Source organism: Ursus americanus, chromosome 33 (assembly GCF_024610735.1).
Source record: "Ursus americanus isolate L20-20 chromosome 33, mUrsAme1.1.p, whole genome shotgun sequence".
Classification (NCBI taxonomy): domain Eukaryota; kingdom Metazoa; phylum Chordata; class Mammalia; order Carnivora; family Ursidae; genus Ursus; species Ursus americanus.
This window is the reverse complement of record NC_142159.1, coordinates 18,899,310-18,924,469: the sequence shown is the minus strand read 5'-3', so window position 1 is coordinate 18,924,469 and position 25,160 is coordinate 18,899,310. Positions and strand designations below refer to the sequence as shown.

Below are 25,160 nucleotides of genomic sequence, written 5' to 3'. Positions count from 1 at the left end.
GGACATCATCCTAAATAAGCCCCACGCACCGAACTCACTTTCCCTCATTTGGTCATCCCAACAATCCTATGGCGTGAGGACTACTAGCGTCCAGAGAGGTTAAGTTATTGGTCCAGGGTCACACAGCTGCAAGGAGCCAGCGCTGGGACAGGACCCCAGGCGGTCCAACTCTGGCACGCCTGCCTGTGCTTGAACCCTGCCCCGGTGACTCAATCTGTCCACCCAGTTCCGACAAACTGGACTTTCTGATTTTGCGGAAAACAGAAACTGATTAAAAGCAGGAAGACAGACGGGCACACTGACACCCGAAGTGACAACTGACAGTAATGGGACACAGAGCGGACGGCCATGACTGTAACTGACACCCGAAGTGACAACTGACAGTAATGGGACACAGAGCGGACGGTCATGACTGTAACTGTGAGGCTTCAACGAAATCGATGTTCTGTTCGGGGGGGGCGGTGCAGACTGCCCCACTGGTCTAGAAAGCACAGGGTGACAGACTTAAGAGCCTTTGTGATGGTCATGTTCTTTAGTCCACTTACAGAAAAACCTGTAACAAGAAAAGGAACTCAAATTTTTGGCTAGAACTTGAAAGATAAAGATGTTTATCCAGCCTTATTTGTAACGGTGAACAACTGGAAATAATTTCACTGCCCAACAGTAGTGGAATGGTTAAGTGATACGCAGAGCATTCAGCTGAGGTCGCAGAACAAAGTCCGAGCAAATGCTCACGGAGAATTCCTAAGAACGTGGGAAAATGCTCAAATAACGTAAGTGAAGAAGGCAGGCTACAAAAGCGTATTTACATTTTGATCCCAGCTGCATAAAAATGGAATGGAGCCATGAAGGAAAAACAAAAGTAGCTGTCAATGGACATTATCCTTGGCTGCTAGAATATCACAGATTACTTGTATTTAAAAATAGTTATCTGTATTTTCCAATTACCCACAGTGAGCATTATGGCGTTTAAAACTGTGAGAAAAAGTTATGTTCAGCATGTTAATTTAAGGAAGTGAAAAATACTTCACAAATTTTTGGTATTTAAACGTGTGAACTTTGATTATCTAGAAAACACACCCAGGGGGACCCTTCATGCCCCGGTACGAGGCGCATCAAGGAGGCGGTTCCTAGCTGGGGGCTTGCCTACCGGAGGAAAGCGGGATGCGGGAGGGCGAGTTGGCCCGGAGAGACCAGCACCAAGCCGGCCCTGCCAGCCTGGGCAGTCGGAATGCGGCCTGGGCAGTCGGAATGCGGGGCAGAGCCCGGTCCTGAGAACAAGGAACTAACGCTGCGTTACATCAATCCATGAAGAGCGCTGCGCACTCACACGAGGACTCTCCTTTCTTCAAGTTTTACAGGGCAAAGAAGAGGGCCCCGACATTCTCCAAGACTTCTAGAAGGTACACCGCTCGTACTCATCCACGTGCCTCACAGGTCTTGATAAATAACCCTCGCCAGGGCCTCGGCCGCTGTCCTGGAGGTGCGCTCAGCCTGCTAGCGGTGCACCTGCCAGGGATACTCTTCGGGGAAGCGCCATATGGGAGGAACGTGTCATGTGCGGACTGTGACACAGCACACGTCCTTGGCCCCGTGCAGACATGCTGCCATCTACTGGGTCCCCTTCCCACTGCTCCCTCTCCACAAGGACACTGAGTGTGCAGGGCGTGCAGGTGTAAATCAGAGGCTTCTCGGGGGAAGAGTGCCAGAGAAGGAGACTGAAAACTTGAGAATGACCCCTTCACCGTAAGACTTCACAGCCTGGACACTGGAACGCCAAGCCAGTGACAGAGCCGTCACCGCCCCACCCAGCAATCCCCAGACACTCGGCGTCAGGAAAGAACGCCAAGGTTCCAGTCCCCGTTTGGCTGCCACCTGTAATGCAGGGTGGGAGCATGACTGCCAGTGACTGGAGGTGTCTGATGTGCCCACACGGTTAAAGAGCAGCTCTGACGGAGTTGCCACCTCGGCAAGACCCGATCATTTGCATACAGGTTTCCTCTGAAACAAACATGCTGCAACACGGTAATCATCTGCCCTTCCAGGCAGGGCAGACGTGCTCCGGATCCTTGGTCCACTGCGAGCCCCTTGTGGGTTCACACCACCCCCTGCGAGGATGGGTGCCCAGCCCCTGGACAGGTGTTCTTGCAGTTCCTTTCCAGAATACACTCCATAAATGGTCTGCAGCGTCCCACGCTGCTACTCCCCACCCCATCCCCCCAAGCCACGCTCCCTGGCAAGCATCTTTGCAACAAAACTCCTCAAAGCAAGACAATAAACGGGGACTAATGACCAGTTTCTCACGGTCTTCTATGGACTGCAGATACTGCTGCTTGCCCTCCTGGGATTCATCCTTCTTCTTCAAATAAGGTTCAATGGATTTGTACTGAGCGTAGAAGTTGCTCAAGTCCTGAGGTGAAGAAGAAGAAGAAGGAGAAAAGAAGGGTCAGATTCCACCATCACTCCCTGGCTTGCTCATTCACCCCTTTTCTTGGACACGCCCACTTCCCCACCCCACACCAGAAGTCTGACTCTCTTCCCTTGCCGGGGATCCGTGCAATGACGACAGAAGGAGAAATGGTCACCGTGTTAACTGTGGCTGAGAAATCTCTCCTTCACCCACTTGGGAAATCTTCCAATCCCGCAGCCCAGTCGGTGAAGGTGCTCAGACACGGGGAGGCTGAGATTAAAGTACAACTTGTAACAACTGTTGCCTTCCCCACTGGTGTTTTCCACATGAATTCTTTGTAGTTATGGCCAAATTCTTGATTCTGGGATTGTTCCAACTCTAAAATCCTATGCCCTGTTACTCCCCAACAATCCTCCCCAATGAACCGCTGGAGAATCCAGGCGTGTTTATCTTCCACCATTCAAATTCCTTAATTAAACTCAGGAAAAAAAGCCTGCCCTAGAGAGTGGTAACATCTCTCTCCCTCACACACACCTCTTCCCTTCTCCCCGGAAAATAAAAAAAGAGGGTGGGGGGAGTGGGGGAGAGAGGGGGACGCAAGAGAGGCGGGAGGCAGAAACTCACGGGAACGAGATCCTTTATCACATACATATGTGGAAGAGGGTAGATTTTGGAGACTTTGTTGAGGTTGGTGTCGATCCTTCGGGTGCAAGCCAGAGTGTTACCTCCGTTGATGTTCATGGCACAAGAGCCGCAGATACCTGAGAGAGAGCGCGTCTGACACTTGCTCACCCAGGTTCCGCCCACCCAGCTTCAAACTCTCTCTGCAATGTCGCTCCCCACCATCGGGAGCAGCACTGACATGGAATACACCTGTGGCAGACGTGCCCCGCTGCTCTTGTCCTCCTCCGTCTTCCTGCCTAGAATGTAGATCTAATGACCATGGTTCCAAATGCCAGTCTGTGACCGGGAGGCAACCCCGGGGTTGCAATCGACACACTACAGATGCCACTGGAGACAGAAGGGGCCTGGGGCGCTGTGGGCATCACGGAGTTCCCACACCGGTCCTAGCGCCGTGCGTCATGCATTTTCAGAAATAAATTAGCACCCCAACCCACTTTCTAAAAAGCCTGTTATTTGTACTCAGCTTGTGACAGACAGAACCCAGAAGCCAATCAGCCCTGTGCGGGCCATCTTCCGGCTGAGGCCTGGATGGGGATTAGCCACATACACTCTTACTCTAGTGTCCTCACTAAAACCAGCAGCACAGGGGCTGCCCTGGGGACATGAAACCCACATTACCGGCCCAAGCATGGCCTTCGAGCAGCGAGAAGAACGACCTCATGTGAAAGCAAAGCAAGCAAAAAGAAGGTGCTGACCAAGGACCCTGAAAACACTTTTCTCTGCCTGGACTGATTTGCTGTGTATGGAAATTTCCTAGGTATTTCAGAGTTTAAAGAGGACTATGCAATCTCAACCCACTTCTCTGAAGCTGTTTTTTTGAAGCCCAGGCCAGAGAATTATGATTACTTGTGAAACCTGAACTAGGTTATCACTTTAGTAAGACCACACCCTCTTCTTCTGTCAATCTTTTTTTTTTTTTTTAAAGGTTTTATTTATTTGAGAGAGAGAGAGAGAGCGCACAGATGGAGAGTGAGTGGGAGAAGCAGACGCCCTGCTGGGCCAGGAGCCTGACGTGGGACTCGATCCCAGGATCCTGGGATCATGACCTGAGCTGAAGGCAGACGCTCAACTGAACTGACTGAGCCCTCCAGGCGCCCTCCTGTAAATCTTAGTAAACATGTAAGAGAACACAAAGACCTGTCATAAGCAAAAACTCCTAAAGTTTCCCAGGAGACTGAATGCTATCAATGTATTTATGTCTGCTTGGCATCCAACCAGAGAAGTATGCTCTTGTAAGAAATGGTATATAACTTAAAAATAAACCCAATGAGTCTTCAAGAGAATTCTCTTAACAATCAATAAGGGAATAAGAAGGAGTGGCGATTAGTATCATTCTGCCTCATACTTTTTTAGTCCAGATGGGTCACATCATACGTTCTTGGCTCGAGAAAGTCTTACGGGGAAAGGTTACTGGAAAGCATCTATATTTCCTGTGTTGCCAGGACTTACATGGGGAAGGCTGGTATATAATTACAGCAGAACGTTCCCTAACAGCAGGACTCAGCCAACCTATCGCAACATCTCTCAGCATTTGGTACACTAAATCCCATCCTGCGATTAGCTGAATCAAAGCCGAGGTCTTAGGAGGAGGACTGAAATACCTGAAATGTGCAGAAGAACACAGACAAAAAGTGATGGGCCAGCATCTGTAGTGGTTTTCCCTTTTATGGAAGGTCATTTTAGGAAGAAGTTTCGACACTGGTTGCTACCCTGTTTTGGTTTTATCCCAGGTCTTCCAAACCTGGCCAGCAGAGCGTACCGCCTGAGTGCAGTTCTGGAATCTGACAACTCTGCCTGACTTCTGGCTCCCGACTAACTATCTATGTGTTTTTCTGGAAGTCCCTTAACCTCCCCAGGCCCAAACACTGACAGTGCTGGTCTATCCCCCGTCAAGTGCACAGAACAGAGCCTGGCACACTGACTGGGCTCTACAGCCGTCAGGACCCATGAGCCCTGTGCCACGTCCGAGTACTGCTGACAGGTTATTTAGGAGTTTTCTCAAAATCAACTCAGTTTTACTTTAAAAAACTATATCGCTGTTTCACGGTCATTAGTAATTATATTTTTCTAACATGTCACATAAGTACACAGCTATTACAGTAAAGAACGCTGGTCTGAACACCGCCTAGAATCGTCTCTGGGGCACCAGCAGCACACTGTGGGAAACTGTTCCCACCCAGAACGTTCCTACTGAACAGCTGCTCTATACACGCGTACACACGCAATGCTGGGGCCTGGGGGCGCACTGCATCCCCTGCTGGTTAAGGGTTAAGTGCGCATAAGCACCAACCAGAAACTCTCCACTGTCCCCCCCACCTCCCGTCCAGGAACGCGCTCAGCAGCGGTGCGGCGGTCGCTGCTAGCAGCGGGAGCTGGTCCCCCAAGGGTGCGGCAGCTCACAGGGGTCCCAGATGCAGTAACCACAGGACACAAAGCTCTCGATGGGAAGAAAACTCAGAAACCAGAACCCGTACTCCACTTGGAATGTCTGGCGCATTTACCCAAGGAAAGGAAGTGCGATGCCCAGCAAGGTCACCTGGGAGGCGGCCAGCTCAGCAGTGGCAGGCCGTGGAGCCAGAGCCTGAGCGTCTAACGCCTAACAAGGAAGGAGATGCTTACCTTCTCTGCATGATCTTCGGAAGGTCAAGGTAGAATCAATTTCATTCTTAATCTTGATTAAAGCATCCAACACCATAGGACCACATCTGAGCAAAAACAACAAAACGATGATCCCAGCTGTAATGATGGGAAGTTCAATCTCCCCGCGCTTTATTGTAATATGATCTGAGACATCTGCATACGTTAGCTGCTCTTCTTATCCATTTAGCTTTCTCAGGGCACACTCAGGCAAATTTCTTCCATACTTTTACTTTTGTGTATTCTTACACGTTTTAAGCACGGCCGAGTCGCACTGCGTATACATTTCTAGGAAAAGGAAAGCTACAGGAGTAGAGCGACAGTCCTCCACTCCAAACCAGGGAGTGTCCAGGCCATGGGGGCCGTGGGTGGACAGGGTGGGGGAAGGGCAGTAGCACTGGGCTTGGAAACTGGAGCGCGGGTCTGGTGTCCCGGAGGCGGGTCAGAGTCCTGGCTTGGACACTCACTAGGTTCTCGGCAAACCCCGCCATCAGCTCCCCGCCTACAAAGCAGAGAGCAGCGGCTACATGTCACGGGACCCCCGACGGTGACCTGACACACAGGAAGATAAGGCAGGGAGTGTCTGCCACATGCACTTAGTTTAACCACGATTACCATCGTGTAGAGTGCAGCTCTGTGGAACGGCTCACGCTCTCTGAGCCTGCTGCCCGGTCTGTAAAATGGAACTGATCTTTATGTCACGGGACTCTTCCAAAGATGAACTGAAAGCCCGTGCTTTTCATGGCAGCTGACATACAGACCAGCGCTCGACAAACCTATTTCTGGCCACGGGGTACTTCTCTATGCCCGGCATTTAACAACATATGCCCCCCTCCCCAAATATCCTTTACGTGATCCAGATTTCCTTGTTTCCTAGCTCTGAGACATCAGGGACAACGTGTAGGCTGTAAGGCAGGACAGCGGGCACAGAACCTGGCGTGTCTATGTTGTGAAACGATCACCATGAGATTAGCTAACGCGCCCAGTTACCGGTCTTCTATCAGCAACGTGCAAATACCCCGCCCACCGCCCTATCTTTGCTAACACCCAGAACTGTCACCTTTAAAAACCTCGGCTATTTTGAGGATTTTACCGCTGTCAGTATTTTAATCAGAGATCTCTGAAAATCACAGTGGCTCAATATTTGTCATAAAATCAGTGATTTTTCTGCACTCACCAACTGTTCAACTGAAAGTCTGCTCTGTGCCAGGTTCCGTCCTGGGTGCTGGCGGCGCACCAGGAACAGAACAGATGAGAATCTATGCCCGCGTGGCGTGTTTGTTCTAGTCGACTAGTGCTGGAGACTCCGTCCACCCATGTTCTTTGCCTCTGTTTGAGATCTTGGGAATGTTTTTTAAAGGAAATTTTTTTAAAGCTCTGAACCTTTCACCTCCTCACTCCCAATACTGATACTCCTGGTCACCAAATACACAGCTTCCAGCCCCGAGCAATCCTGCAACACCAGCTGGGTGTCCCACATCCTAACTCAATCTGACACCATCGACCAGGACACAGCGTCAGATCCCACAGGGGCAGGGCTCCTAGACCCTGCAAGTCTGGGCTGTTACCTGTGCTCCTGATGGTTGGCTATAAATCAGGATTTTCATGATCCCTTCCTTGCGTTTGATAACTGCTAGAGGGGATCACAGAACTCAGAAGTTAACTTACTAGACTATGATTTACTAACAGCCAAATGGAAGAGATGAGCAGGGCCAGGTATGTGGGAAGGGGGAGCAGAGCCATGCCCTTTCCCTGCACCTCTGCGAGCTCACACACCCAAGCTCCTTGAACCCCATCCTCCAGATTTTAAGGTTTCAGCGTGTCAGCATGCTTGATTACACTGGTGGCTGGTTAAGTGATTCGACCTCTAACCTCTCTCCCCTCCCAGGTCCAGGGTAGGGCTGAGTGTTCCAAACTTCCAGACAGGGTTGGTTCCCCCTCATTATCTAGGAGATTTCTAGAAATCACCTCATTAACATAAACGCTGGTGGCTGAAAGAGGCTAGTTATGAATAACAGAAGACCACCCATTTTACCTTTTTTATCTGGAGCTATTTCAGGAACTGGGAGCAAAACCAAAATATAATAATAAAAGATGGCCCTGTAGCTCTTATCTCTTAGGATTACAAGGGTTTTAGGAGCCAGAAACCCTGGACAAGACCAAAATATATACCACAAATCTATTCTATCTGATGCTAACCCTGCCCCTCCCCTACCTGCAGCCCTTAGCCAGCAACTGGCTATTCGACTTTTCATTCGGGTAATGGAATTTTTAAAACACACAGATTTAAATGCTTACATTGTTAAACTACCGTTTCCTCCTATTACTATGACTTTTAAATCTAAAAAGACCACACCCCTTCCTGAGGTTTCATGAATATAGAATTTACTTCTAGTTTTTACATCTTTAAAAATGTATGTATGTATGTATGTATCTCTTTATTATTTTTTGAGAGGGGGAATGTGGGGCAGAGGGAGAGAATCCCAAGCAGGCTCCACACCCAGCATGGAGCCCAACGTGGGGCTCCATCCCAGGACCCCAAGGTCATGACCTGAGCTGAAACCAAGAGTCGAATGCTATGGACTGAGCCACCCAGGCGCTCCTGCATCGTATTTCACGGGGCCGTGTCTCCCCAGACGTCCTACTGTTACTGCTTTCTATTTGAATTCCGTTGTGGTCAAAGAATACACTCTAGAAGATTCCAGTTTTTTGGAATTTACTCAGCTTTGTTTTACGGCCCAGTCACAAGAGTGCCGGTAAGCACGCACACTTGAAAAGAACACGTGTTCTGTAACCGTTTGGTGTGGTGTTAATTACAGCATGACTGATGACGTTCAGATTATCTGCGTCTTTACTAACTTCTTAACTGTTCTACCCATTGCTGAGAAGGACTGCAGATGTTTACGTGTTCCCTAACTCTTGAAGTTCTTCAATTCTGCCAACTTTGAAGCTGTTGTTAGCTGTATACACATTTATGACTGGCATGTCTTCCTGATAAAATGATCCCTTTATCATTATGAAATGTCCTCTTATTTCTGGCATTTGTCTTCCAGTCATCTGATTTTACCACAGCCACTCTACCCTTCTTATGCTTATGCAGTCTGTGTGGATATCTTTATTTTCAACCTGTGTCTTTATATTGTTAAAAACAACACAACAGGCCCAAAATGGAATCACTTATGCCAAGCCTCATGTCATCAAACTGAGACTTACCTTCTGTTTTGGTTCTCCCAGAAACGGAATTTAAAACCAGTCAATCAGGAATCGCCTCGTTAGATATTTGCCTCATTGATTCTGCCATCTTGTAAAGAGACCTTGCCACAACCGATCTGCTTTTTTGTTCTTTCTTCCCACTCCTGTCTGCCTGCAAGTCTCTCCCTCTGTGCAGCTCCGTGGAGCTCCTTTCTTTCCTTTTTTTAAGTAGGCTCCAACCACAACCCTGAGATCCAGAGTTGGATGCTTAACTGACTGAGCCACCGGGTACCCCTTGGAGCTCCTTTCTATCTGCGAGATTGCATGCTGCCTGATTCAGGAATGGTTAAATAAAGCCAGGAAGATCTTTACAATTTACTTAGTTGAATTTTGTTTTTAACCATATTTAAAGTGCACTTCTTGTAAGCAGCATGAAACTGGGTTTTGCTTTTTATCTATTTTGACAATCTTTGCCTTTTAATTGGAGTGTTCAGTGCCCTCACATGGTATAATTACTGATGTGGTTGGCTTTGGGTCTCTCATTTTACTATTTGTCCCAACATTTTTTTTTCCTGTTCTTTGTTTCCTGCCTTCTTCTAAGTAGTATTTCTATTTATTTTTAAAAAAGATTTATTTTAGAGAGCGAGCATGTGCATGGGAGTGGGGGAGAGGGAGAGGGAGAGAAATCCCCAAGCAGACTCGCCACTGTGTGGAGCCCAACATGAGGCTCGATCCCAGGACCCTGAGATCAGGACGTGAGCTGAAACCAAGAGCTGGAGGCTCAATCGAGCCACCCAGGTGCCCCTAAGTAATATTTTTAGATTGAGTAAATATTTTTGGAATTCCATATAATTTATATATGGGCTTTTAGCTCTCTCTCCATTAAAAAAAAAAAGGTTACTCTACAATTATAATGTGCATCCTTAACTTTTTGATCTAGAGTTAATATTGTACTATTTCATGTAATGTAAGACCTTCCCACCTTATAGGTCAACCTGTTCTCAGCCCTTATGCTAGTTCTCATATGAATTACATTTGTCTAAGTTACACGTTACACAATACAGTATTATAATTTTACTTTAAAGTCACATATATACTTTAATGAAATTAAGAAGAAAAATGTTTTTTAATTTACCATAGCTAGTGCTTTCCATTCCCTTCCCAAGAGCCAAGCTTCTTTAGTCTAAATAACTTCTAGCATTTCATGCAGTACAGGTCATGAATTCTTGTATTTCCTGGTATCTGCAAATGCCTTCATTTTCATCATTCTGCTGAATACAGAATTCTGGTGGAGTGTTTTTTGGTCATTTAGAGATGTCATTTCATTGTCTTTTGGCATCTACAATTTCTGATGAGCAGTAATCATTTGTATTGTTTCCCGGGATGTAACGTGTTTTCCCCTTTCCGCTTTCAAGACTTTCTCTTTGCTTTTCTGATCTTCAGGAATTTGACTGTGATACTCCTGGGTGTAGTTTTCTTTGTATTTACCGTGCTTGGGGTTCACCAAACTTCTTGACTATGTCAATTACATCTTTCACCAGCTTGAGGGAATTCTTGGCCATTAGTTCTTCAAATATCTTTTGTCTGTTCTCTCTCCCCACTCCTTCTGGGACTCCAATAACGTATATTAGACCTTTTGATATCGTTCCATAGATCAGTGAGGTTCTTTTGAAAAAAATCCTTTTGTTCTTAAGAACAGATAATTTCTACTAACATATTTCCAGGTTCACAGTCTTCCAACTGTCACTTTCAATCTGCTATGAGGCCTATCCAGTGAATTCTTTTTCAGATATTTCTATTTTTCAGTTCCAGATTTTCCACGTGGTTATTTTTAAGTTTCTATTTCCCTGCTGAGACCTCCCATCTCATGAGCATCTTTCCCTTTCTCTGTGAACATGGGTTAACTACTTAAAATCCACGTGTGCTAATCCCAACAACTGGATTACTTCAAGGCTGGGTGGCCTCCACTGCTTGTCTTTCCACTTGAGTTTGGGTCACGTCTCACTGTTCTTGGTATGGTTAGTGATGCTGGACTGTACGCTGGACCTCGTGAGTAACACGATGTAGAAACTCTGGATTTTACTGTTTCTCTGGAGAGTACTGAGTTTTTAAATATTTTCTAACTTAAGTAGGCTCCATGCCCAACACGGGGCTTAAAGTCACAACCCTGAGATCAAGAGTTGAGTGCCCTACCAACCGAGCCAGCCAGGTGCCCGATTTTTTTTTAAAGACTTTATTTATTTACTTACTTACAGCGGGCACCCATGAGCAGGGGGAGGATCAGAGGGAGAGAGAGAATCTCAAGCAGACTCTGCGCAGAGTGTGGAGCCCGACGCTGGGCTCGATCCCACAACCCCGAGATCATGGCCAGAACCGAAATCAAGAGTCAGCTGCTTAACCAACCCAGGGGCCCTCGTTTTTTTTTTTTTTTAAGCAACAATTAATATGGGCTAAACTCCCAACGTGGGCAGAGTTCATAAATAGAATTTGGGCCCCCCACCCATGTTTTTTTCTAGGATTCCCACCCCCCCTTTCACTTCTGGTTGCTGTGGTAGCCATACACCGTTATCTTCTGGTCGTTCACACTTTTGAGTCTGGTTTCATCGAGTTTTTGCCCTTGTACCCCCACATCACCTGGGGCCTGCCCTCAGGAACAACCGGTTGATCTACCCAGCATTCTGTTCTTCCAAGTGCCAGCTGCCTCCCAGTGCCTGTCCGTGATGGTTACTCTCCTGTGCCTGCAGACTGTTACTTCTGCGGCTTCGTCCAGAGTTTACAGCTGCTATTTTGAGGGAGGGCTAGTCTGATGAAAGCTACTCTGCTCTGACTGGAAGTGAATGCAATTCCTCTTTAAATTTTTTAATCATTAAAAAATACTTTTGAATTTAATTCTTCCAGTTTTAGTCTCATTCTATAAGTTTTGATTTGCAATGCTGTTATTTTCCAAGTAGCTAACAATATTTTACATTATTCCTTAATAAAGTAGTTATTTAAGAGTGCTTTTTACTCTTCAAGTAGTTAAGAGTTTTTTGTTTTTAATATGAATTTTTAGTTTTACTGTATTATGGTCAGAAAATGTGGCCTGGGGGCGCCTGGGTGGCTCAGTCAGTTAAGCGCCTGCCTTTGGCTCAGGTCATGATTCTGGGACCCAGCCCCAATTTGGGTTTCCTGCTTAGCAGGGAGAATGCTTCTCCCTCTCCTCTCCTTGTTTTTGCTCTGTCAAATAAATAAAAATCTTATAAAAAGAAAAAAGAAAATGTGGTCTGTACAATTTCCTTTTCTTTGAATTTTACTAATGATTTTTGGTTGCTGAATATCTGGTAACCGTCTACTTGATAAGAAGCTCGTGTATCAACTAACTGTACTGCTTATACTGCTTAATAGAACTTAGGTGTCGATACAAAGTCAAAGAAAACATTGAGAATAGTTTTCAATCCTTTTTTTTGCACCACGGAAGCTTTTGTTCAAAAGAAATAAAATACTTATTCACTGACAAATAAAACAGTTTTGGTTCTGCTGAGCCCAGCTTACTAGATTCTTCCCTCCATTTGGCTGCCTGCGGAGATCCTTCCGGGGTGGAGCCGAAGAAAGAAGACTGGGTTAGAGAGAGATCAAAGACTCAAGTGCCTGTTGCTGCCTTTGAAGGCGGGGACTGTGGGCCCCAGAGCACAGAGGCCTCTCAAAGCTGGGAGTGGCCCTCAGTTGACGGCCAACGAGAAAATAGGGACCTCGGTTTTGCAACCATAAGGAACTGAATTCTGCCAACAGCCCGAAGGAACAGAAAATGGATTTCCCCTTAGTCTCCAGAAAGGAACGCAGCCTGCTGACACCTCGATTTCAGTCTGATGAAACCTTTACCAGACTTCTAACCTGCAGAACTGGGAGATGATAAATTGATGTTGTTTCAAGCCACTAAGTTTGTGGCACTTTGATATGACAGAAATAGAAAAAATAATAGATGTATGAATCTTTGTTAACATTTTAACTACATCTCTTTCTTGTCCTATCACCATTCTAGCCAAATTTATGGTGTCTATCCAGCTCTACCAGTACTCCTAGAGATTTGGCACCCTCTGATTTGGGGAAAGGAAAGGAATTTTTCAAAAGTTATTCTTCTTGGTATTACTTCTCCTTCTTCTTTTCTTAAATAGGCTCCACGTCCAGAGTGGAGCCCAACATGGGGACTGAACTCAAAACCCTGAGATCAAGAACTAAACTGAAACCAAGAGTCAGATGCTTAATCGTCTGAGCCACCCGGGTGCCCCCTGTACATACCTCATTCTCGCCTGAAAAACATGATGAATTCCAGAGCCACTGAATGATCTGCTTTTAAATCTTCCAAGAATGTGAAAAGCATGTCCCTGAATCAGATCGAGTTCACTTTCACTTACTAAATACCTAGCTCTCAAAGAGATACTCACTTATTCAAATCAATTTCATAAGTCTGCATATGAGGTTTATCTCCAGTCTTGTCTGGGTCCCATCGGTAGATGGCAAATTTCTTGATTCGAGGAGCTGTGGCGGCAGCTGTCTGCACTCCCCGGCAGGCCTGAAATTGAGAAAAATTCACAAGTAGGAAAAAAAAATATTAAAAATGCAAGATAAATCCTTCTGTGTAGCTGGCACTATAAACTACAAAACTGGATACAAACCCACACATAACTGACACAGTCTTTTTTTTTTTTTTATAGTGAAGAGTACGTGCACTCAGGGAGTGGGGAGGGGCAGAAGGAGAGAGAATCTTAAGCGGACTCCCCACTGAGCACAAAGCTGAAGGCGAGGCTCGATCCCAGGACCACAAGCTGAGCCGAAATCAAGTTGGACGCCTAACCAGCTGAGCCACCGAAGTGCCTCCTGACACAGTCTTCCTGAGAACGGCAGTCAAAATATCCAACAAATACTAAGCACCTAACACCTACCAGACACGGAGGTGGCGGTGGGTGAAACGCCACGCAACGAAACAAAGTCTTTGTCCTCACAGAAGCAACTTTGTATGAGCAAGAGAGAAATTTTATTTATTTTTAAAAATATGTTTATGTATTTGACAGAGAATGAGCACGAGCGTGCGCACACAAGCAGGGGGAGCGGCAGAGGGAGAGGGAGAAGCAGGCTCCCTGCTGAGCAAGGAGCCTGACTCGGGGCTTGATCCCAGGACCCTGAGATCAGGACCTGAGCCGAAGGCAGACGCTCAAGTGACTGAGCCACCCAGGCGCCCCAGCAAGAGAGAAATTAAATATTCATAATAAAGTATAAAGAGGGAAGAATGCAGCAGAGACTTCCACTAGCACAAGAGATCCGGGAAGGCCCCGTAAAGGATATTCAAGCTGTGGCTCGATGAGTAGGGATTAGGGGAAGGAGTAGGGAGTATAAATGGAGGGAACAACACGTGTAGAGGCCCAGATGGGGGAGAGCACAGCGCATCTGGGAGAACCGAGAAGTTCAGTATGAGTGAGAGAGACTTGAGTAAGGACGGAAGTGGCAGATGTGAGCAAGTCAAGATTTTGATTTTATCGTAAGAGCAATGAGAGGCTAGCACAAATCATCAGGTGGGAGACATAATCATCTTTATTTTTGAGAAGACTACCACTGGCTTGAAAGAAGAACTGTCGGACAACACGTGGAGAAACCGGTAGAAAGCTACTGTAGTTGTCGAAACAAGATGCTGGTGCTTTTAGATCAGGTGTCTTGGTCAGTCTGGGCTGCTGTCACAGGACACCGAAGACTGGGCGGCTTATGTAACACTTGCTTCTCACAGTCCTGGAGGCTGGGAGGTCCAAGATCAAGGTGTCAGGCAGACTTGGTGTCTGGTGAGGACACTTTTCCTGGTTTACAGCAGCAGATGGCTGCTTTCTTGCTGTGTCCTCATATGGCAGGGAGAGATCTCAAGTCTTTGCCTCTTTCTGTAAGGAGGCCAATCCCACCCCATGGGCCCCACCCTCACGACCTCATCTAACCCTGATTTCCTCTCACAGGCTCCATCTTCAAGTACCGTCACAGTGGGGGCTGGGGTTTCCATGTCTGAATTCTGGGGGAACACAAACATTCAGTTCACAGCACTACAGCAGGAAAGAAGAGAACACGTTTAGGGAACTAACAAATAGCTGTGTCCTGTTCTCTAGGATGATTCTATTCCGTCTCCTAGACATTCCCTCTCTGCCAGCAGCTCTCCCACCATGAGCCCAGGAACCCTGGAGTGACACAGCAGGGGCTGCTATGAGAGGGTCAGGTGAAGAGGCCTGGTCTCTGATTCCTTCTCTTCTTTACCAGAACAGCTCCCCCTAAGAACATATTTGCAAAAAGGGTGCTACTGCTCAAAAGTTTTGTATTTAAATTCATACGCATTTTTAAATCCACCATTTATGATGAGCTGAGAGGAGCCACGACTGGAACCCAAGTCGGCCTGACTGACATATTCCTAAACACTGTACTATCCTATTTATTTGTGAATATTTGCAGTCTCTTCTTGGTTCTTCTTTTTATGTCTTAAATTCCTTGAGGACATGTGTATTAGAGTTCTGAGAAACAGAATCAACAGTGTGTATATTTATACATACACACACATGGAACATACGTATGAAAAAATACATACATACATACACATATTTATAAAAAGAGATTCTTATAAGGAATTGGCTCATGATTATGGAGTATAGCAAGTGCCAAGAGCTGCAGCTGGCAAGCTGGAGACCCAGGAGAGCCAATGATGTAAAACCAGTCCAAGCCTCAAGGCCCATGAACCAGGAGAGCCGATGATGTGGTCCTAGTTCAAAGGCCAGCAGGCTTAAGACCCAAGAAGAGCTGATGTTCAGTTTGAAGGGAGTCAGGCAGGAGGAATTCCTTATTTGGAGGAAGAGGAGACTTTTGTTCTACTTATGCCCTCCGCTGAACGGATGAGGTCCACCCACATTAAGAAGGCCAATCTACATTACTTGGTCTACCGATTGACCAATTTTTAAAGATTTTATTTATTTATTTTAGAGAGAGCGCGAGTGAGAGAGCAAAAGGAGCAGCAGAGGGAGAGGGAGAAGCGGGCTCCCTGCTAAGCAGGGAACCTGATGTGGGCTCAATCCCACGACCCTGGGATCATGACCTGAGCTAAAGGCAGTAGCTTAACCGAATGAGCCACCCAGGCGCCCTGGTCTATTGATTTAAACGTTAAACTCATCCAAAAACACCCTCAGAGAAATACCCAGAATGTTGGGCCAACTACCTGGGCACCCTGTGGCCCAGCTGACACATAAAATTAACGATTCACAGCATGGAACAAGTAACAGTTTACATCTCCCAATGCACCTGGTCCAGGACTTTGCATACAGCAGTTCAGTTTATGGTTAGGAAAAACTGAAGAAAAGTGCAAACAATTATACTGGAATTTAAAATAAACGCCTGGGTGGCTCAGCTGTTAAGTGTCTGCCTTGGGCTCAGGTCATGATCCCAGGGTCTTGGGATTGAGCCCCGCATCACGCTCCCTGCTCGGCAGGAAGCCTGCTTCTCCCTCTCCCACTCCCCCTGCTGGTGTTCCCTCTCTCGCTGGCTGCCTCTCTCCATCAAATAAATAAATAAAATCTTAAAAAAAAAAAAAAAGGAAAAAAGAAAAAAGCAAAACTTGAGCATTAGACTACTACAAACATGCTGTCCCCATCCCACAGCCCCTGAAGCTCTTCCATCCAGGTGGAGGCCACACCAAGACCCCAGGGCCCCACCCGAGGGGCAGAGTGGGGGTCTTGTCAGTTCAAACAGCAACTAGCAGCTGAGCCCCCATTTGCATGCAGACACGTGCAGACTATCTTCCAGGCCAGCTAGTTCTCTTACAAACTGGTAAAGAAAGATGAAACTGGGAAGGTTAATTGTGTACAAGACATGTGATGGTCTTATTTGCTGGCAAGAAGCATCCTGAATTAAGCGAGGCCGAAAATATAAACATCAGCTCTCAGTATAAGAAAAGGTCATACAGAGAGGAGATGAGAATGAAGGTGAAGAGAGAGGTGGTATTTTCCTTTATCACCAACCTGGCTAGGATCAGCAAGAAAAGGAAAGTCACTTCTACAAATGAACATCTTCCATTAGGGGCTCCATTTTTTTCTTTTTTTTTTTAAGAATTAAAGGCAGGATTCTGTTCTATTCCATTCTATTTTATTTATTTTTAAGCCCTACGTGGGGCTTGAACTCATAACCCGGAGATCAAGAGTCGTTCCCTCTAGAAACTGAGTCAGCCAGGCACCCCTAGGAACTCCATTTTGCAGAACAGCAGGAACATTTGGTTAACGCCACCTTGTGGCATTTAAGTGGAGGAGGCGAAAAGATCACGGAAGGTACTTGCTCCAGCAGCCTTCCGCTTGTTTACTGCCCCCACCTTGTTTTGATTAGATTTAATGAGGTATAATTTGTTACAATAAAATTCACCAATTTTAAGTGTATAGTTTGATGAGTTTTAACAAAGTGGTGTAACTCCTACCACAATAATGACAGAACATTTCCATGTGGAAAGTTCTCTAGTGTTCCTTTACAATCAGTGCCCTCTTCCTACCCCTTGTAATTAACTGATGTGCTTTGTATCACCACGGAGTTGCCTTTTACAGAATTTCATATAAATGCAATTGGACAGTGAATCTTGGCTCTAGCTTCTTCCACTCGACATAATGCTTCTGGGATTCATTCACAGTGTTGTATATATCCAGTTTGTTGCTTTTTAAAAATATTAAACTTTTCATTTTGAGATACAGAAACAAATGCATTTGTAAGAAATCATAATGAGATCTCTCATATCCTTTACTCAATTCCCCCGTGAAAACACTGTCCGAAACTAGAGCACAATCTCACAACCAGTACATCAACACCGATACCGGTCAAGAGACAGAGCATTCCCATCCCCACAAAGACCCCCAGTACTGCTCTATCCAAGCCACACCCACACCCCTCATGCCTTCCCCCCTTACTAGCCATCACCAATCCCTCTCCATTCTTGTAATTTTGTCATTTCAAGAATGTTATATATAAATGGGACCCTCTAGTATGTAATCTTTTGGGATTGGCTTTTCTTTATTCAGTTCTCTGGAGATTCAAGCAAGTAGTGTTTCTTTTTACTACTGAGTAGTGTTTCATGGTATCATGTTTCATGGTAGGATGGACTCTAGTTTGTGTAGCCATTCTTCCACTGATGGACATCTGGGCTGCTTCTAGTTTTTGGCTACAATGAATTAGTTACAATGAATATCTGTGAACATGTTTCCATTCTCAGGGATAAATGCCCAGGAAGGCAGCTGCTGGGTTCTGTGACAGTTGCGTGGGTGGCTGCCTTGCCTGTGGTTGGTGGTAGGAGAGAGGGACAAAATGCCTTTAAAATTTGCTCCTTCAATTTTTTGGGGGGGCCAAAACATTAGTGAAGCTTGGACTTTCAAAAGAACCTGGGAGTTTGGAGTTGCCAACTCTAGTTCCACGGTTGTGAAGCTGCTTTAACAGTTCTGTCAGACAGCAACAGGAATCCGGTCCTAGGAAGCTCAGTCTCACTCCCACAAAGGCTCATCGAAGGTGACGGTCACTACCTGCCACAGGTGCTCACCTTAACGCCTCTTTCTAATATCTATGGCTGCTTCATAGCCACTCTTCAAAAACAGAAAGGTCTAGACCTGCCCATGCAGATCTTCCCAAACATGGGAAGATCATTTAAATTATTTATAAAGATGTTTTATTTATTTATTTGACAGAGAGAGAGACAGCCAGTGAGAGAGGGAACACAAGCAGAGGGAGTGGGAGAGGAAGAAGCAGGCTCCCAGCAGAGGAGCCTGATGTGGGGCTCGATCCCAGAACGCCGGGATCAGGCCCTGAGCCGAAGGCAGACGCTTAACCACTGCGCCACCCAGGCGCCCCAGATCATTTCAATTCTTATCCTACGAACGATGTGAGACAAAAACAATGTAAGGGTGCATCACAACAGAGTACTATAAGGCAATGAGCCCCACCATGTTTTGGGGTACCCCGAAGTGTTACTAATTTTTTTTAAACAACTAATTTAAATTCATTGTGTATATTTTATACAACCCTTGGTGGGAAAATGGGGGAAAGCTAACAGGAAGGAGGAGAGAAGACATGGAAATCAAAATTACCAGAGGAGGCTCTGGTTCGAAAGTGAAGGAGTGGCTCACTGGAGGGCTGCACTAAGAGTTAATCCAAAGGAATATGGCAGCTGTGATAAGAACAAATAAATTCGTGCAAAAGAGAAATCTAAAAATGTGTTGCACAGGTGTCCTAGGAGAAATAAAAAAAGCTTCCACTCACTGAGCCCTTATCATGTGTGGAATGTCGTACTAAATTGAACCTAATCTTTACGCCATCTCCACAACAGGAAGTTTTATTATTCTCAGTTAAAAAATGAAAGTAAAAAATCATACAACAAAGGAGCCAGCATTCAAACACAGGTCACCTGACTCCAAAATTCGACCCCTGACCCATTCTGTCTGAGGCAAAAATGCATACCCAAATAGAACAGTACAAAAAATTCCTTTTCACAAACAAATCTAAGAACACTCAAGTCATACATGTAAGAAGATCTGAGGTAGTAGCTGGCCCAGACCTATTCACTTGTTTATTTACTCAATAAATAATTACAGAGCGGCTTCTATATTCAGGGCCTGTTCTAGGCCCTGGGGATCAAGGGCAAAACAAACGTACATTCTGATCCTCGTGGAGCTTACAGTGGCTGGAGGCACATGTCATCGGTAGTATGAGGGCCCTGGGGATAGTGCAATGGTGGGGGGGGGGGGTCGGGAACAATAAAAAGGAGGAGGTGGGGGTCCTGGCTATAATTCTACAAGTTTAAATGAGGGCCAGGGAGGACTTCACTGAAAAGGTGACAGCTGAGCAAGACCTGAAGGAGGTGAGCGAGCAAGCCATGCCTGTACCTAAGGGAAGAGCAGAGGGGACACTGAGCACAGATCTTGGAGTGGACACGTGTTTGAGGAGCAAGAAGGCAGTCCATGTAGTTGAGTATGGAGTGAGTGAGAGGGACAGAAATGGGGAAGGAAATTAAGAAGTTACCAGGAGAGCCAGAGCATGTAGGACCTTGAAAGGTAAGGTTTGGTTTCGTTTCTCTATGCCCAATGTGGGGCTTCAACTCATGACCCTGAGATCAAGAGCTGCACGCTCGACTGACGGAGCCGGCCAGGTGCCCCTAGCAAATTTTTTTAAATGTACTTGATAGAGGTTGTATATTTGAGATTCAAACTTCAGAGAATATTTTTTTTAAGATATTTATTTATTTATTTTAGAGAAAGAGAGAGAGAATGTGCAGAGAGGGACAGAGGGGAGAAAACCTCAAGCAGACTCCATGCCGAGCACAGAGGCCCACGTGAGGCTCAATCTCACAACCCCAAGATCATGCCCTGAGCTGAAACCAAGAGTCCAATGCTCAACCAACGGATCCACCCAGGTGCTCTTCCCCCCTTTTTTAATTAAGTAAGCTCTAGGTCCAACGTGGGCCTTGAACTCATGACCCTGAGATCAAGAGTAGCATGCTCTATGGACTGAGCCAGCCGGGTGCCCCCGCCTTGTACGGGTTTTTGCTTTTATCCCGACTAAGATGAGAAACTACTGAAGGTTGTGAGCAGAGGAGTGACAAAGTCAGACTTAAGTTTTGAAAAGATCCTTTTGGCTTCTGTTTTGAGAATCAATCAAAGATGAAAGCAAGAAAATCAGGTGAGAATTAACAGCAATCAGTGATCAGCTAAGAGATGATGACGTCCTGAACCAGGCTGGCGGCTGAGGATGGTAGGAAGGGGTAAGTTTTTGAATACATTTTAAGAACGGACAGGAGTTCCTCAGAGACTGGATGTGTGAGTGGGGAAAAGAGCAAGGATGACTCCAGTTTTTGGCCCAAGCCACATGGTATAAAGGTGAGTAGGGAAACGGGGTGGTATGGCTTTCTACAATGGGAGATTACAGCACGCTTGCGTGCTGCTGTTCTCATGGAGAAGGAAACACGCCACCGGAGGGGAGAGCAGACTTAACTGGAGAACTACCTTTGAATAAGTGATGGGATACAGAGCACGAATGAAGGGTTAGCCATAGGAGTCCTGCTCATTCTCCCACAGTGACAGGAAGAAAAGGAGAACATAGGGGCAGAAGCAGGGAGGTGGGCAGCAATTTTCCCCTTGCGGCCTCTCCAGCAATTTATACTACAAGCTCCGATGGAAGAGGATCCTTCAAAGGCATTTCTATCTCAATCTATAAAACTAATGAGTATTCAAGGCTGAGCATGCCTGTCTAGAAAATCTTGGATAAGATTAACTTCAGAGTTTATAATTAATTTAAGGAAGAAAGCAAGACAATTAACAACTGGACAGAACCAAAGTGAGGAGGATGAGAAGGGTGAATTCTGGCTCATGCTGAAGGCTGCTTGTTATTTCTTTAGGAACGCTTCCTTAAGGAGCAGGCTTGGAGCTCGACAGGGCAGGCACAGATTTGGAGGTAGGAGAGAAAGACCTGGAAATGGAGAGAAGGTAGGCAAAGAACGCTTGTTTCTCAAATGTGTGAGTAAACCCAAGCTCACTTGGTTCAAATCCAAGCTCTCCCACTTAGTAGCTGTGTGTTCTTTGGCAAATTACTTAAACTCTCTCATTCTATCTCCTCTTTTGTATAGGGGTAGGGAATATTAATATCTACCTCATAAGATTAAACTGGAGAGTCAAGCTGCTAGCACAGCCCAGAAAGTAATTTCTGCTTGTCAACACTGGCCACATCATCAGTTTCTATCAGTCTGATAAGCAGACAGGTATCCTAAGACCTGCCAGCGCTAAGAGCAACGAGATACACAAATGAGAGAAGGCGGTACTTGCCCTAACGTTGCTCACAGTCTAGATGAAGAAATGAGGCAACACAATCAGTTAATACATTTCAGCTACTTAGAGGCAAGAACTATGGTTCACTGGTGCAGACTAATGCATAAAAGGAATTCAGAAGAGAAATCCTACTATAGCTTGGAGTCCTAGGAACCTGAATAATACATCAGGTCGTTACTGGATTCTTTTTTTTTTAGATTTATTTATTTATTTGACAGAGAGAGAGAGCACACAAGCAGGGTGAGCTGCAGGCAGGAGAGGAAGAAGCAGATGCCCCGTTGAGCAGGAAGCCCGATGAGGGGCTCAATCCCAGGGCCCTGGGATCTTGACCTGACCCAAAGGCAGATGCTTAACGACTGAGCCACCCAGGTGCCCCACATTATTGAATCATTTTGAGGTGGTTTTTACTGGAGTGAATGCACTTTCCTAAGAGGTGGAGAGTAGGAACTCTTCTATTTCTCTGCCCCTGGGAAACCCTGCAACGGGCCTCACCTGGAATTACGAAACTGACCTATGAAACAAGCCTTCTCTTCAACTCATTCACGGAAGAGGGACCTGAGCTTTAGAACTCACTCTCATTGGTGGGGCTCTCACAACTTACCTGCTCACTCAGCAACTATAAAAGGAACTGGTAAACAAGGTCATTGTTAGTCATCAATTTAATGCTCAGAGGACACCAACATGAGGCTCTGGTAGGCAGTCCTCCGTCCCTATCTCCCCTTTTCAGAGAGACTATAAAATGACTTGTCTGAATTCATGAACAGCATATTGGAAAAGCTAGTACCAGAAGACAGGCCATACATACCGTGTTACTGCGCCAGAGCAGTACTTAGAATGAGAGAGATTTTCATGTAAGTGCAAGAAGGGGAGAGGAACTAATAATTCTTGGTTCACCCGTGCCCAGATCTGTGCGAGGAGTTTTTCTCATATTATGTTCAAAAAACTGGATTTAGGTCCTGGATCTACCAGTTCTTGGCCATGATATTTTGAACAAGTAAAATTTTCTTTCTGGGGCCTCAGTTTTCAAACTTCTAAAAAGGAGGTAAGAACTGATATTCACCCACCTGGCAGGGGGTGCTGAAGAGCTCAGAGAGGAAACAGACTTGAAAGGGATTTCTAAGTTCTTAGTCCCTTATGTGTGCAACGGCAATTTCCCTTCCCCTTACAAATACTCCCATTTAGAATGCAGATCAGAAGTGTGTGGTTTCCTGACAATACAAAGGGGGTGTGGGGAAACGTATCACTGCACAGCGAGTAATATAAACAAATACCTAAGAGCAGCGCCAAGCTCTGTACCTATGAGATCCATGCCAAAACTCCGCGCTCCGTATTGTTGTATGCCCTTTACAGACAGGGACACAGAGGATGATGACACTGCTGTAAGGCACCCAGTCTTTCCCGCAGCCCCCCACTAAGGGAAGGGCCCAGATCCCTTCAGGAGACAGAGTGATCTGCCTCCATTTCTCCCTTCCCCTGCCCTATCCTTCCCAATCCCGGTCCAGTCCCTGTTCACTGAGCCCTCAACCTTGCACCCTGAAGGAGAGACCTCGCTTCGCAGTTCCCATCCCTCCCAGTCCCGCAGGTCTCTCTCTTCCACAGAGCCTAGTTTGAAGACAGAGAAAGGGCTTGGAACCCAAAGGTCTGGATTCGAATTCTGCTTCCAACAGTGTTACTCACTTGCCATGTGACCTTGGGCAACCTGAAATCCCTCTGAGCTTTTCCCCTTATTTAAAAAAAAAAAAAAATCGTCTCCGCCCTGATCACCTCCCAGGCTGCGGCGAGGCACAGAGGGAGAACGGACAGGGATGCTCCAGGCCCAGACCCGAGCACGACGCAGTGGGAGCGGGTCCTCCCCTTCCCTAAGGCCTTGCGCTATGCTCCCTCGGCCTCCTCCACGGTCCCCTCAGCAACAGGCCTCCTCCATCACTCTCCCGCCTGCCCTCTCCCTCCGGCCCCGCACCTCACCTGCAAGCAGGCTCCGCCAAGGGCTGCAGCCGGGAACCGGCGTTTCAAGGAGACTCCGACCACCGCCGCCATCTTGGCTTCTGACGTCGCGCCCCACCCCTTAACCCCGAGGTCGCCCTCCACCGTCGTCCCGCCGAGCACCGCGCCGCCCAGCCGGCGTCCACCCAGGACCCGCTAGCCGCGCCGGAGCCGCCGAGTGGGAGGCGGTTCCGGTTCTCCGAGTGGGCGGAGGGAAGGCGGAGCGAGCAAACGCGAGCATGCGCAGTTGCGGCGTGCGCGGCGCATGCCCAGTTGGCCTCCCGCCTTTCTAAGGTGACCTTCCCAGAAGGGGGCTGAGTCTGAGCCGGAGAGCGTTGGAAGGACAGGGGCTAAGATCATGGGGGTGGGAGGAGCCACCCGAGCAGAATCCAGTCCCTCTTTTAGCCTCCATTGTTCCTGAAAATTTGTCGTTAGTATCACTCATCTCTTAGTAATGAGCTTAGTGGCTTTAGTTAGACAGTTGTCCGACAGTGTGGTTTGCTCGACTGTCCTGGTTTCAGCGCGGAAAGTCCTGCATCCCGAGAAACTTCTCAGTCCCAGGCAAACGGGGAGGGTTGGTGAAGGAACTGAGGGGATGTCAAAAATGATGGGTCATCCATCCACCCACATACCCATCCATCCATCCATCCATCCACCCACCTACCCACCCATCTAGCCAGCCAGCCACCCACCTACCCACCCACCTACCCAGCCAGCCAGCCAGCCAGCCAGCAGAAGATACACGAGCAGCACTGTTCTGCATCGGGCGCTGGGCAGCTGTAGTGAGTGAGCAAGCCAGGCGCAGTTCCAGCCCTCACCAGGTTTACTGTTGGATAGGCGGGCAACCAGGCACCTCAGTGAGTTCTGCTCTGTAAAATAGTGGGGAGAGGGGAGCCAGCCCTTGGTGGCTTACTTAGCCATATAGCACCAGAAACCATTGCTTGAGCACCTGTGATATGCCTCGCACTGGGCTCCATCATCTCACCTAAGCCGCCCAGACCTTCTCTTGTGTGAGAAGTCTGTGTGTGTCTGTATTCAGTTTAGTCCTCTCAGCTGCTTTGCCTGACCTTTCCGTGGCTCATCTCAGGGCCTGTCTTCCTCTGGGGGCTTGATTACCTCAGTCCTCCAAGTGGCTTGCTCTCTTAGGTCACCTCTGGCAAAGTTTATGTAGGCAGTCGGCTTTGCAGGTACCCGTGTTTGTCAGGAATGACGTTTTCCCTTCTCCGCCTGCTTGTTTATGACATATGAAGGGCACCTTTTTCCAGTCTTTGGTTTTCTCACAGATCATTTAGCTGTGACTGGGGAAATTAGGATGGCCAGACAAATTGGTTTGTTGGGGCTAAGTTTCTGGAGCCCTGGGCTGGAACCTGGCTATACTGCTCTGTGGCCTCATTAAAGGAGGGGTGTAGTGAGGCCACAAG

General features: G+C 46.9%; 1 protein-coding gene and 1 long non-coding RNA gene across 2 annotated transcripts in view; both read right to left on the bottom strand.

Moving 5' to 3' along the window:
- The window catches only part of SDHB (succinate dehydrogenase complex iron sulfur subunit B), a 29,048-nt gene extending 5,108 nt beyond the window's left edge, over positions 1-23,940 (bottom strand). Inside the window, exons 1-5 of the mRNA XM_045804265.2 lie at positions 23,722-23,940; positions 13,345-13,472; positions 5,714-5,799; positions 3,035-3,171; positions 2,294-2,410 (exon numbers count right to left, since the gene is read on the bottom strand). Of these exons, the coding sequence (XP_045660221.1) occupies positions 2,294-2,410; positions 3,035-3,171; positions 5,714-5,799; positions 13,345-13,472; positions 23,722-23,793 (540 nt within the window). The 5' untranslated portion in view covers positions 23,794-23,940. The remainder of the gene's footprint in view (positions 1-2,293; positions 2,411-3,034; positions 3,172-5,713; positions 5,800-13,344; positions 13,473-23,721) is intronic.
- Positions 14,471-14,951, bottom strand: LOC148107238 (uncharacterized). Its single transcript, XR_015722795.1, has 2 exons — positions 14,878-14,951; positions 14,471-14,687 (listed from the first exon to the last, which is right to left on the bottom strand). It is a non-coding gene; the product is annotated as an uncharacterized LOC148107238 (long non-coding RNA).
- Positions 23,941-25,160: the final 1,220 nt, after the last annotated feature.